At 41.3% G+C, this 14,096-nt stretch overlaps 1 protein-coding gene across 1 annotated transcript in view; it reads left to right on the forward strand.

Annotated features, from left to right (window-relative positions):
* LOC117414078 (CUB and sushi domain-containing protein 1-like) overlaps positions 1-14,096 on the forward strand; it is a 162,982-nt gene that overhangs the window by 79,200 nt on the left and 69,686 nt on the right. The window contains exons 7-12 of the mRNA XM_059000080.1: positions 999-1,076; positions 2,809-2,896; positions 4,385-4,509; positions 7,486-7,607; positions 10,444-10,547; positions 11,086-11,198. Of these exons, the coding sequence (XP_058856063.1) occupies positions 999-1,076; positions 2,809-2,896; positions 4,385-4,509; positions 7,486-7,607; positions 10,444-10,547; positions 11,086-11,198 (630 nt within the window). The remainder of the gene's footprint in view (positions 1-998; positions 1,077-2,808; positions 2,897-4,384; positions 4,510-7,485; positions 7,608-10,443; positions 10,548-11,085; positions 11,199-14,096) is intronic.

Below are 14,096 nucleotides of genomic sequence, written 5' to 3' on the forward strand. Positions count from 1 at the left end.
TGATCAAGGCTGAGCTGTGCAGTGCTGTCCTTGGATTTAGTAATGCTTCAGCATCACGCTACTGTCAAGAAACAAGAGGTCTGGTACCGTTTGTGTGTGAAAGAGGGAGGGAGAGAGATCCCGGGTTCTGGGCGCTGGTGAAACTGTTGTTCATGGTATAGTTATCTAAATAAGAACTCCATTGGAGTGTCGTTGTGTAACGGTGTGTATATTTCTGAAATAGCTGAACAAAAACCGCCTTCTCAAAGCTTTCATCTTTTTCTGAATCGAGAGGCTTGGTGTCAGAGAAAGGTGCAAGGGATTTACACTTGTTATGTAAGAGAAGAGTCTTAAGTGGAGAGGGTGCTTAAGAAGGAGATAGGATTACAGGTTTGGCACAGAAAAAAAAGGAAAAGGGCTAAGTACTTAAATAAATTTCATATTGATTTCTGAATGCAACGGATAACCAGTTTATCCGGGAGATAGTGGTGGTAGCTTAACATGGTACTTAGTCCCATTACATCCATTTCCATTACACAGAAAGGGATTAAGAGATTAAAAAAAGGGGTTTCCCTTGATGGGACTGAAGAGACGAGAGAAGGGCTTCTTCAATCTATTTATAACACAGGGGTGGCCCCAGGTCCAAGAAGTTAAAACAAATGGTTGGCAGATCTTAACACTGCCGCCCTAGATCTGGTAACCCTGTTGCATTGTGTGTTTGTAAACTGCATTTTGATTGTGTTCAGAGATTTTAATAAGAGGATCAATCAGTTTCTCTTAAGGGGAATGGCTTAAAGCAGGGTTAAAGGAAGACGGTATTAAGACCTGCCACTGGGTAGATCATTAAAGTGTGAAGGTATTAAGACCGTCCACTGTGTAGATCATTAAAACAGATTGTATCTATATCTACTGCATGAAAAGGGACTAGCCATCGCAAATAGCAAAGTTAAACAGGTTTTTTTTTGCAGTGGTTAAAAAGCTTGCTGATCGCTCCTCTTGTTTTCTTTCTCTCTTTCCAGTTAAGAAAATGACAGAACTGAAGTCCAGAGGAGTCAAACTGCTTCCCAGTAAAGACAACCACCAGAAAATCTCAGTCTGTAAGTCTTATCTATAATGCAATCCTGCTTGAGGTCATCTTCAGCTGATTCCCAAGATTGTCCTCCTTTCAGACTGCCACCCTCCTAACTGGGTTTAAAGGATGGAAAGTGATTTTGAACAAACACCATATTTGCGCAGATTCCACATTGGAGAGTAAATGTTTTAAATGCACCCTGAGCGATCGATGATCGTAATTGATGGATATACATCAGGATCTATTAAATTCACCTAAACAGAGAGAGCTCTAAATAGTGCAACCATTCAGTTATTAAATAAAGCTGTTTGTGTACTACGACTATCAAAATCAAACATCTAAGAGTCTCTTTAGTGTAGGAAATGGGAAATATATAATACACAATGCAACAAAGCAGTGGACTAGCTTGCCTAATATTAAGTAGACACATTTTTTTTGATAATCGGCGTCTGAGAAACCAGACATATATTACAACAGGAGCAAAGGAGTAATTATACCAAACAAAACGGTTAATAAAAAAAGGGAAAAGAGTTATATCTCAAGTTACACTGAACAACGCAATACTGATGAAAATGCCACAACACATTAGGTAAGGCAGTCCCATAGTGTCTTACTGCACTGCATGTTCACAGTATATTATATTTCTCCCCTGTGAAAATCCTATTCCTGGGTGGTATGTGGCCCTGACAAGCCTCAGCGTCTGCGCTAATTGCTTGGTTGAGACCATTCCAGTTGGAATAAAGAATCTCATTCAATGCGAGCCCCATGATTAATACCAGGCAGCTGTGTTATTTACATTTCTATTACTTGAAGATCGTTGTAAGAAAATGTCACATTTTCATGTGGCAGCCCTGGGAGATGCCACAGAAATTGAGTTACACAAATCCCCATCCTCTCCTGATCAAGATGCCCTTTCGTCTGGTATTAATATGCATGAGAGCCATAGTTATGTGAGATTTCCTATCAACATATGTCAGATCTCATTTCCAGCGCTGTCTGAGCCTTCAGCAGTTTTCAATCTCAGAGTCAGCTCTTGTTTTTTTTTGTTTCCCTGTCAGGGCAGAGATGATAAAATAGGATTCCCTACAGCGGCAGTGAGCCATTCCGGGTTTTCCTAGGCACCTAGTTAGAGAAACCATCTTCGTGATGTACAGATTTAAATTTGAATGCATAGTAATACCTGGAATGGCTCAGACCACTATACCACAGACCACTACTGCCCAGGTTTTACTCCAAAGTGCTGCTCAAAATAATTGTGAAATAAAAATGATCATATTATAAAACTAATAATATATCTTACAGCCATGGGTTTAAAGGCTGGTTCATGCTTCAGAAATGCGATCACCGGGAAACAGTGGAGAGACTAGAAAACCCTCAGCGATGGCCACGTGAAGTCTGAACCAGCCTTTGCACCTCGTCAAACACATAGCCTCTATTCCAATTTCATGCGATTTCAGTTTAGTTTTGTTTGGTATTGAAGATCCTTCCCCTTATAAAAGTTCACCATAGCAAAGTGTAATAAACCATAGTGAAAGCATGGCATAGCATAGGTAAGCATTGTAAAGAAAGCGAGGTATTTTAAAGCATGTTAATAAACATGGCAAACCAGGGTAAACTGTGGTAAATGCACAGTATAATCATGGGAAAAGCATGGGGGAAAACTGTAAAAATACTGTGGTAAACTTTTATAAGGGTCTGTCCAGGGTTGGTGTAACTAGCTGCTGCAGTACCCATCTTACGCCTGTCTCTCTCCCCAGTATCACAGGTTGGTGTGTCCCAGGGGCTAAACATGTGCCCAGATCCTGGGATCCCAGAGAGAGGGAAACGAATCGGATCTGATTACAGGTAATCCTGCAAGTGGGACGTGGGAACAGTAAATGCCCTTTTTCCCTGGGGTGCACGTTATTATTACATTACTACATAATGCACACAAACACAAATAAGCAACACTTAATCAGAGACTACAGCGTATGAAAATGAAACCTGGAGAACTCAATAGCTGATAACCAGATTTCCCAGCTTGCCTTTTCCTTGTTTTAAAGGTCATAGTACGGTATGAATGCAGCGTACACAAAAACAGAAGAGAGTTTGCAGAGCTGCTGAGATCAGAATGTAACAAAGTGAATGACCTTTCCGTCACACCACTTAAATACATGAATACTGCAGGCATTGCAGAAACATTCATGTACTTCTGAAGACAACATGACTGAGCAAGAGGGTGAAGGGCAAGCCTTTGCCGGCTGCATCAGGGTTCTTCTTCTTGTCTTCTTCACATCATGCTTGTTAGTCTCTGGCCCGGCCGCAGTAGCAGCAGGGGAGATGTGCTATGAAGCGTGACACAGGGAGAGCTCCTCAGTATCACTGCTGGGAAAGCTAACCCTGAGAAGCAGACACAGCTCCGCGGTAGAGCAGGGGAGGAACCACTCCAGACCACGGCAGAATCCACGGGGGACTCTCCGAGCTCCAGTTGGTTGTTCGTAGGAGCCAAAGCAATCTGTGTTGGAATTAAAGTACCGCTGAGGTGAAGAAAAAACGATTTTCAAATTGTTATCGAGTCACTGTCCAAGCTGGCTTTACCCCAAGGCCCCTGGCTATGTCCTAATTGGTCTTCAACATCCTTTTCATTTTCTGCGTTTGGATCATGGTTTTATAACACTCCCATCTGTATTCTGCTTTTGTCTGGGACCGGCTACAGCCTTGGGGAGGAAGATTAAAATCAATGGAAGTCGAGTCAAATGGATGACCTGTATTCCTATCTGCCCTAGATGGGATGTAACGTTAAATCAGAATTGAAAATACACATCTGGTCTTCCGTTGTGCTGAAAGTGGAGGATTGAAGAAACACATTTCCTATCCTATCCGCACATAAAGAAGAGGGTGTAGTGGTTAGCCCTCATGCATACAAAGCAAGCAAGGGACAATAAGGGTACGAATGATACTACCTAAATAACAACGACGCTTGGGTTTCATTTTGCTCTCATGGCAGCTTTAAAAAAATAACAAAAAAAGTGTATGCAATTACTTAATGCTAGCAGTGCATAAAATGCTATAAAAATCAGCTATTTTTTATCACAGTTTCTTGGTACTTTGTAAAAGCTGTTGTAAGGATAGGGCCGACATCATTAAAATCTTATCCTGGGAAAGAGGTATGCGTTATTCCCCTTTGCTTTGACACCATTTAGTTTCCCAAAGGAACGTATCTGTATTAAATGAAGGACTCGATAAATGTTAACAGAAGGCTTTTGCAGTTTTTGTTCAACAGTTTTTTTTGTATTCGCACCTCTTCTCCTGCTTGATGTCTCGTGTTGTTTTTGTGTTGCTCTTCTCTCCCAGGCTGGGGTCCAGCGTGCAGTTTTCCTGCGATGAAAGCTACGAGCTGCAGGGCTCCAAGAGCATTACCTGCATGCGAGTGAGTGAAACCTACGCTGCGTGGAGCGACCAGCGACCCATCTGCAGAGGTGAGGGCTGAGTGACTGTGCTCTCCCCTTCTCTTTCATTTTCCATCTCATGTTCCAACTCCTCCTCTTCCTATTCTTCTCACTCTTCTTGCCCTATCCTCTCCTTTCCTCCCCTTTCCCTCTCTCATCTCCTCTGTCCATTCCCCCTATTCTCTCCTCTTTTCTTCCCCTCTCCTCCTCTTTCTACTATACCCTCTCCATAATTTAAATTGTTTCTATTTCTGGGCGGTTGTCTCTACGAGTTTTGCATTTCTCCCTACAGTTAGGTAATCTGCCAGAGTGAAGTTTATGCTCTGGGATCTTTCCTTCCTGTCACCAGCCTGTCCTTCACGGCATTGGTGTGTGACAGAAAGAGAGGCTGAGAAAGACTGCAATCTTAAAGAATAACATACCTAAAAAAAATAGCATGACCCAATCTCTATTCATTGCTTTAAATGACAGCATGTTTAAGTAAGGTTTAGTACCCCAGTATTTTTTTTTTTAAATACAGAATGAATAGAACGAAGGTGTCAGATTTTCCCCCCGACAAATTTAGCGAATAATTCTTTCCAGAAGCTACTAAGAAAAATAAACAAAAAAAAAATTATATTCTTATCCCTGAATTAGCATGAAATAATAAAAAGAAGTGAACTAAAATATTGTCAGTGCAATAAAAAGGGAATTGGTAATAATGCTATTATAGCTAGGTAAGAAAATTGATTTCTGCTGAGCAATACTTTAACTGAGCACAGCCAAACATCATTTAAAAATATAGCAATAAGAGCAGCAAACAAATGCCTGCTTGGTTTGGAAAATAGGTTTCCTCCAAACTGCCTTTACTCACACAGCACTCCAAACAATCACCAGCACTGGAGACTTATAACTGATATATCCCCTACAACAGTGAGCGGACAGTGTGTGACACGTTGCCATTACGGATTGTGTTCCCTGCTGGTGAGATGAGATGAGGTTAACAGCTGACGAGCCCGGCTCTTTTGCACTGTGGTTCAGACGCTCGCTTGAGGTGTGCCAGGTCTCTGTTTCACAAACTGCACTCGCTGCATTGAATTGCACTGCCCACACAGCTGCCTTTCTGAACTGAAAGTGAAGCACAGTGTGTAGTTCCTGTTTAAACTCAGATCCCCATCACGCAGTATTCCGTGCGGTACCCAACAGGAACATGGGCTGTCTCTTCTTGTGCACTTGCTGCTGTTGTTAAACCAATCTGAATTAATAAGCAGACTCTGAGTTGTGTCCGAACAGCGCTTTGGATCGGATCTATGTCAACAAACCGTATTAAGAATAATATTGAGGCTGTGTGTGCACGTGATCTAAGTGGTACAAAGATGGACAGACAGACAAGCAGACACCAGCATCCAAGTATAATTATACTATAGAGCAGAATCCTCCAGCTTATCTGCTTTTCATTACAGCCCTGCGGGGAAACGCTTACAGTATAAAACCTCTTTTTAATGGCTATTCATACTCTTAATCCTCTTATTTAGCTCCAGATGATTTTTGATTCATTCATTTATCAACCAGTCGCCTCGCTTTTTCTTTTCTTTCTTTTCCTTTAAGAATGCTTACAACTAACCACTCATTTCTCAACTCCCCCAGCCCCCCAGCCACCCCCGTCTGTGTCACAAGCGCTTATTTGAAGGGCTGTGTATCAAATTCCTTTTCAAAGTCTCACGCTGGCTTGAAAACAGGGTGCTTTTGGAATTCCAGGCAGCAGAAGACCCTGGATAAACTGTGTCGGTTTAAGAGATTATTTTGGCATATGCCGTGGACAAAGCGACAAAAATAAAAAATAAATGACAAAATGCAGAGGGTCCCCTGATTAATTTGATTTATTACGGGCTTGTAGTGTAAGCTCCCCAAACGCAAATCTGTCATTAGTGAAATATAAATGCTCACAAGATATTCTCAGATGATCCAGGATATCATGCTCTAAGCCTGTTCTTCTTTTGAAGGAGGCTGCACTTTCCACGAGGTCTTTTAAAAACAAACACACCCATGAGTCATCCTGCACTGTCTTGCGGACCTAAAGCACCTTGGCCTGAACTTAAATGAATGGTTACAACTTCTAATGGTCTCCCCATGTCCTTGCGCTCATTAAAACATTTCTCTCAATTTTAACGGGGTGTGTGAAACTGATATAGGACTAGAGGTCAACATTATAATGAGTTCAAAACTAGTTTGTTTTTTAATTATTATTGAAGATGAAGATTTGTTATCAGCTGAAGCTTGTAAAAACTGATGGATTCATTCCTTCCCAGTATTTGAGGACTTAAACCTGCTCTCAGCAAAGTCCCCCATGAGGTAAATCATCTTTTTGTCCATGTACTGTGTGGGAACATGATGCTTAAAAAGTCTATTTGCTATAATGTGGTAAAGGATAGGTAAAGTGTTATAAAATATATAATAAACCTCACAGATTGTCTCGGCCAATCAGGTTTGAGCAGAGCACTCATTAATCCACTGGTGGACACCCTCTGAAAGCTAACAGGGCTTTAAAATCTTGTTATCCCTTTAAATGGAAACATCAAACTCAAGCAGCCTTACAGAACCATAGCGGTCATCACCTGTAGATAAACTGACCGTTCAGTGGCTTCTCCTTCAGCTCAGGACACCTAACTAGCAGTAGGTGATGACAGCTGCCTCGGACGTTAACGATTTAGGTAAAGTTATTATTATTATTATTATTACTTATTTCTTAGCAGACGCTCTTATCCAGGGCGACTTACAATTGTTACAAGATATCACATTATTTTTACATACAATTACCCATTTATACAGTTGGTTTTTTTTTACTGGAGCAATCTAGGTAAAGTACCTTGCTCAAGGGTACAGCAGCAGTGTCCCCCACTGGGGATTGAACCCACAACCCTCCGGTCAAGAGTCCAGAGCCCTAACCACTACTCCACACTACTGCCCATGTTAAGGGGCTTGTTCAGACGAGTAATTGGTTCTGCCTTTCTCTGTTCCTCTCTCCAGCGCGGATGTGTGGAAGCCACCTGCGAGGGCCGAGTGGAGTCATCACATCTCCCAATTTCCCAGTCCAGTACGATAACAACGCCCACTGCACCTGGGTCATCACTGCCTCCAGCCCTGCCAAGGTCGGTCTAGCGCGCTTTGCATTATAAACTCCTCTGTTTTATCGCACACCCTATCTACAGCGGTTGTCATTAGTCTTGCTCAGAGATCATTATCCTGATGGTACAAAGCACAGCATCTTGACAGTACTGCCGTCCAGAGGGCTTTAGACACCAGGAAACTATAGAAGAAACGACTTGTAGGGGATATTTTGAATCAACATTCAACGTTTACAAGGTTCAAGCATCAAAATATGGTGAAAATGCCATTTACAGCTTGTTTGTATTGTGTTTCATGGACATCACTCTCTGCTTGTGTGAGTCCCAGTACTGAACTGAGGTGAGCTCTCTGTCTCACTTTCAGAGATGTAGGGGGATGATCTAATGGCACAATTCCTGCCTGTATCCAGTGCCATTGTACTCAGCTCTCATGAGCACTAAGCTCATAAGCACCGAACAATAATAATAAAACTCGCTGATTAAAAAAAAATGAAATGTTCTTGCATCCGCACTTTTAGTATATTAATGGTTTCATATTGTAATTCAAAAGCATCAATGCCTCTCTCTAAAGCACAGGGATATTGATGTTCAAGAACAACACAAACAAATATGTTGCAATAAAGCAGCACGGTGCGTTCATATTACCAGACGAGACTCTTGTTCCTTGGATGTATTGCAGCTCAGAGCCTTGCGTCCAGGGAGCCATACAGTAGCTAAGAATACAATTGCAACAAGTCATAACAGCAGCCATTGAGAACCCACTGCAGGGCTGTAGAGCTGTCAGCAGCCAGGTCAACAGCACTGTATTGAATAGGAACAAATGAACAAATTAGCTGCTGCCAGCAGGGAACCAAACACATAATTCGAAAGAATAATCAAGTTCAATTGAAAACTACAGTATATATATATATATATATATATATATATATATATATATATATATATATATATATATATATATATATACACACACACACTGTATCTACAGTAGGTGTGTATGTACGTGTAATGATCTTTTAAGCTTCTCTCTTACCTTGTAGTTCCTTTTTTCCCCTCTGTATAAATTGCTGTTGCCCTGAATGGAGGGGGAACGATGAAAAGCGATGAAAAAACATTATAGGAGATGACAGGGCTATAGCGCTGTACTGTGGGGAAGGAATGACTTTCCTTGCTCGTTCAAGGCCGCAACACAGCTCGCTTTGCCAACATTTTTTTTATAGCGGCATGAACAAATGGATTCGCAGATCTGTGCCACTCGGCGCAGGCCATGGGTGACTTTCATTGAAGTTCAGTGTAGTTTATAGCGTTGTAATAGGGGCTTCATAAGGGTTTAGGGTTGGGACTGGGGTTTGGGGTTAAAGATCAAAGTTCAGTGTAAGTGATTGTGTTTTATTGTTAATTGCTTTAAATAGGCACAAAATTACTGTTTTGTGAATTTTTGTGGGTTCTAGAATATTAGGGTTAAGGGTAGAGTTAGGGCTGGAGTGTAGGGTTATGGTTATGGTTAGGGTTAGAGTTAGGGTTAGGTTTAGGGTTAGGATTTGAGTTAGGGGTAGGGTTAAGGATAGGGTTAGTGTTAAGTGTTAAAATACTAAAATGAGAACTTTTGACTTTTGCCAGTGAGGAGGACTGAAATGTATCAAAAAGTTTTGAATTTGCACATTTTTTTCATTTAAAAAAAAAAAAAAATGCCAAATAGGAATATGTCAAGGCTGACTACGTAGTTAGCAATCCAGGAATCTGCTGATATGGTTTTTACTACAAGGACATGGCCCCTGATATTGAAATCATCAGATAATCAAGCTGCATACAATACCATTTTTTTTTCAGCTCGCATCTTCGACAAATGAATAGAAGTCATTTCCCACATGCCTCACCCTATTTTGAATGGGTCTCTGTTTCCTTGATTGCTTTCCTAAGCTCTCCTGCCAGAATATCTGTTATGTGGAGTACACACAGGAATTCATTTCCAATTTATTTCAGTATTACTTTTACCAAAAACACGCCGTATGTCAGGAGGCGGCTGCTTCTCTTTTAATCACATGCACAATCACAAATCGATCCAAAGCTTACATTTAAATGTGATGTACATTGTTTTTTTTTTACTTTAAAGTCTATCGAATTAAAATATTGACACTCTGCACGGCTTGAAATCAGTGTTTCGTGACTTAAAAAAATGAGGCGCTCTTCCTCTTAACGGGTTCTGCAATTTAATTAATCAGAGTTTCTCTCCAAGCCCGTTTCCCACGATCGAAAGTTGTAAAGTGCAATCCAACAAGGTTACCAGCCTAAGCATATCACAAGTTAATTGTCTTTTTAATTACCAAGGTCTAGTAAAGACCTTGGTCATTTTTAACTCTGTCGTAATTAAGTACATGCCACTTGGACTAATGATGTGGATCATTTTACAGCCCTGCATTATTCCTGTTAATATAGTTGCACAATCTAACATCATCCCTAGCACTGCCAAATCATGTACTTTGAAACATTTATTAACTGGATAATTTGCTTTATTTTCCCTTAATGGACCCTACAGACCTGTGGATCTTTCAGTCCATTTCAATCCAGGAATCGAACTAATTAACTGAACCCGTTAAGATTAATTAAACAATTAAAGTCCTGGTAGTAACAAGGCTATGGACTGTTCATTTGAATAGTTAAGGACACAGGCTGGGAACAAGATCCTGGACTGGAATGGAATGGAGAGAAAGAGCCTCAAACACATGCCTCTGGAGTGGGGGGGTGGGGAGAAGGGTCAAGGGAGCACTGTAGCCCAGGGACAGGTAACTCCGGTCCGTTACCTACATTCCATTTCAGTGTAATTCAACTCATTGACCCCTGACCCCTGTGTTCCCTGCAGGTGATCAAGCTCTCGTTCGAGGAGTTCGGCCTGGAGCGGGGCTACGACACGCTGACCGTTGGGGACGGGGGACAAGTTGGGGACCAGAAGACAGTTTTTCATGTGTGAGTAAATCCCCCTTCATCCTTTGTTAAACGAAATTGGTTGAGGTCGATCCTCTACATTTTCAGTCATGCTGTTTTGGGGGTTTTTTTAATTCTGGTACAGGTCACAGGTTATAATGAGTTCATTGGCCTCAATCTAGAGAGGTCACTACTAATAATCGAATAATTGATTCAAGCAATCTAAACGTCACTACCCAAATATGGCGCAATCAGCATGCATTGAAACCACAAGATTGCATAAACAACAGTGCATTATTGAAGTAGCATGAATAGGGTATAAATATTGTCTTTATTGCCATCATAAGACATTAAAAAATAAACACCACAAGCGACTTCAGTTGATCCGGATATTGACTCCATTACGCATACAATAATCCTTGGATCTGTACTTGGACAACCGTGTTTAGACCGCTCCGTATGCACTTTCCATTGGTACATGTATTGTCAGTGGATCGACCAGTCGTGTATGTCAGTGGTTTGTCTAAGTGGTTATAAGAGCAGGGTCAGCCTGGTTAATGATTTGTCTCTCTTGGTCCAGGTTAACTGGCACCACCACTCCAGACCTGATTGTCAGCACCAGTCACCAGATGTGGCTCCTCTTCAAGACGGATGAAACCAGTGGCTTGCTGGGGTTCAAAGTTTCTTATGAAGGTAGCGTCCCGTTTTAATTATTTTGGATCTACACCCACCTCACACACCTGCCTTACCTGTTTTATTTTATAAATATGGAACATAATAATAATAATAATAATAATAATAATAATAATAATAATAATAATAACATTTAAGAAATTGATCTGTAGCTCTGTTGGTCCCATAAATCAGTCTGGAAACTGAGTTAAGCAAAGGTAACCATACACATCTGAGGTGATTTGAAATATTTATAGCTCCGGTGGGGTGGGGGGGTGTAGGGGGTTCAAAGATCACTGTGGCCTCTGTGGCCCAATGACTTCAGACAGACAGGATTTCCGCAGTACTCCGTAATTGATTGAAATTGCTACAGTTTCGCAACCGGCATCAGAAAAGGCCATCGATTTCCCAGGAGCCTTTATGAACACTGCGAGTTGAGATGTTGGTTTAGAAATATAAAATTACCTTTCAACCTCTGCAACAACTTTTGACCTCTCTGGTTCAACCAGAACTGAACAAAATGACAAATCAAGTATAACGCAGTTCATTTTTGATAAGGTACTGTCGTGTGTGACACAGAGAGGATCTCAGCACTTAAATATAATCACAACCACATTTCTTTCAGCAATTTCTGGAGGGTTTTGTCCCTGGCCTATAGCTCTCAGTGTCTCATTGCTTTCTATCCTGTTTTAATTAGGTAGTAAGAAATGATTCCTGCCTTCAGCACAATAGGGAAAACAAGCGTCTTGCGTTCGTACTGGTGATGTGAACGTTTTTGGACGCTTTGCAGCTGTGTTGGAACTGAGTTGCTGGTTATGTCATATTCTTTTCAGACTACCCCTGCCCACCACTCCGTAAAATGAATCTGATCTGAAGGAAGCTCCCTCTATCTCCTCAAAGCAGAGTTCTGGAGACACCGAAAAGAAAAACAAGGAATAAACCCCACGGATTGAGAGTACAAGCTCGACATCCGCTGGAATGAGTCGTAAAAGAGAATTAAGGCTTACATAATCCAGTTTCTAATTCTGAATATTTATGGTTAAAGAGCTGAGGGATTTGCATACTCTCCTTCTAGCCTCCGGCGGTCGCTCGTAAAACGTTAGACTGCATTAGAATGTTTGATTTCCTCTGTGACTCTCTGTTTTTATAGACACCTTTTTAAATGGAAACACTACAGGACATTGCTGAAAGAAACTTAATTTATTAAAACTCAGGTTGTTTCAAGTTTCTATGTTAAACAACATCGTTTTTTTTTTTTCATCTTTGCTCTCTGCAGATATTCAGAAGTCTGTCTCACCTGTGGTTTATAGTTTACATTTGTAAGACAAAACAAGCTATCTGAACAACTGAAAGGTATTCCTGTTCAATTTCCACGGCACAAAAGAAACTGTCCCATGCATTATTTCGACAGTAGAACCTAGTAAAGGAGCCCTGGAAACGCACAGCATATGGTCCTATATAAAACAGCCAGGTACCATCCCTTATTCTGGGGTTGTGACAGCTTTCGTCACTTGAAGTCAATATGGTGTGTGTGTCTCAGCAGCCAGCAGGTCTGAGGTCAGGAATGAGAGAATCGCTGGACCATGCTTTCCATCAGCTGTCTCTGACCGCTCCCTCAGCCCAGGGTTCTGCTCCTCGACAGAGGAGGGAAAGCTTGATAAATGATGCTGTTGGGTTTATTTATGGCAAAATCATCGAGAGGAGTTAGATAATATGCTCCATTTATTATTGTGTGTGGTTTTGAATTCTGCTGTGTGGTACTCACAAAACAAAAGCATGCTACATTAGACACTGAGTTTGCATGCAGTGACCGTTGGGGTTTGGTGTTGATAAACTGCCTTGGTAAACTGTTTGCTTACCCAAACTTTAAATATTTCTAAATATTGTATAAATGTTTAAAGTCAGTGCTGGTGTACACCAAATCCGGTAGCTGTTAGGGATCCATGCTAATTCATATAATGAGTATTATAACATTCCTATTCTATGTTATTCCAAAGTGTATACCTGGTTAGCTTGTAATCTCCTGTTTCACAGAGTCATTCTAACACAGTCCTAATGGATGAGTACTGGCACTTAATTTATCTTTAAAATGGGCATTTGGCTCCTATTGCATTACAAACTGCATTGCATTTTTAGTGGCAATTTCCGTGCTGGATTTCTGCATTCCAAACCCAAACACAGACGTCCGTCTCAATCTCTCTCTCTCCCTCTCTCTCTCTCTATTTCTCCTCAATAGACTGAAAAGCTTTAGTACATTTAAAATCGTTGGTGTCTCTCACGCTGTGACAGGGAGACATTCCTCTTCAACAACTAGTCACTGCTGTTTGCTGTCAGAATGGAAATTGAGAAAGAGAGCATTTTAGATTCAAGTTTTTTTGGCTCCCTGTTGAGTTCAACATTCAGGCATACACCCTCCCTGCTTCTTATAGAAGAGTAGAGAACTGATCTGACAGGCTATAACGAGGGAGCTTGCAGATTCAGGAACCGGCCCCATTACAAATGCATTACAAGCATGGCAGTAATAGCCAGACAGACATTATTCTGCTCAGTTCTCCTTTTATTCTGTCTGTTAAATATGCATGCCGTTGCGTGGCAGGTGTGTGACAAACAGGGCCCTGCATGTTTATTTGTAATTTGTAATTTTAGCATTAAGATGTACTGTACTAAGGGGCTCCTCTGCAGCTGGCACTGGGTCAGGGTGGCCTTGCCGAGAACAGGCTGGCCGTCTTTATGTGTTTGTAGGTAGGTTTCTCTGCGATGGCTTATGCGATGGCTTATGTGGGTCTGCCAGTGCATTGCTTTGAAGAGGCTGCAGTGGGGAAAATGTTGGATCATCCAGCGCTGGTAAACAATCTAAAAGCCTTGCTGTTGTGGGAGTTCACTTTTCCTCGATGGATTTCTTAATGATACAGTATGTAA

This window comes from Acipenser ruthenus, chromosome 25 (genome assembly GCF_902713425.1).
Source record: "Acipenser ruthenus chromosome 25, fAciRut3.2 maternal haplotype, whole genome shotgun sequence".
NCBI lineage: Eukaryota > Metazoa > Chordata > Actinopteri > Acipenseriformes > Acipenseridae > Acipenser > Acipenser ruthenus.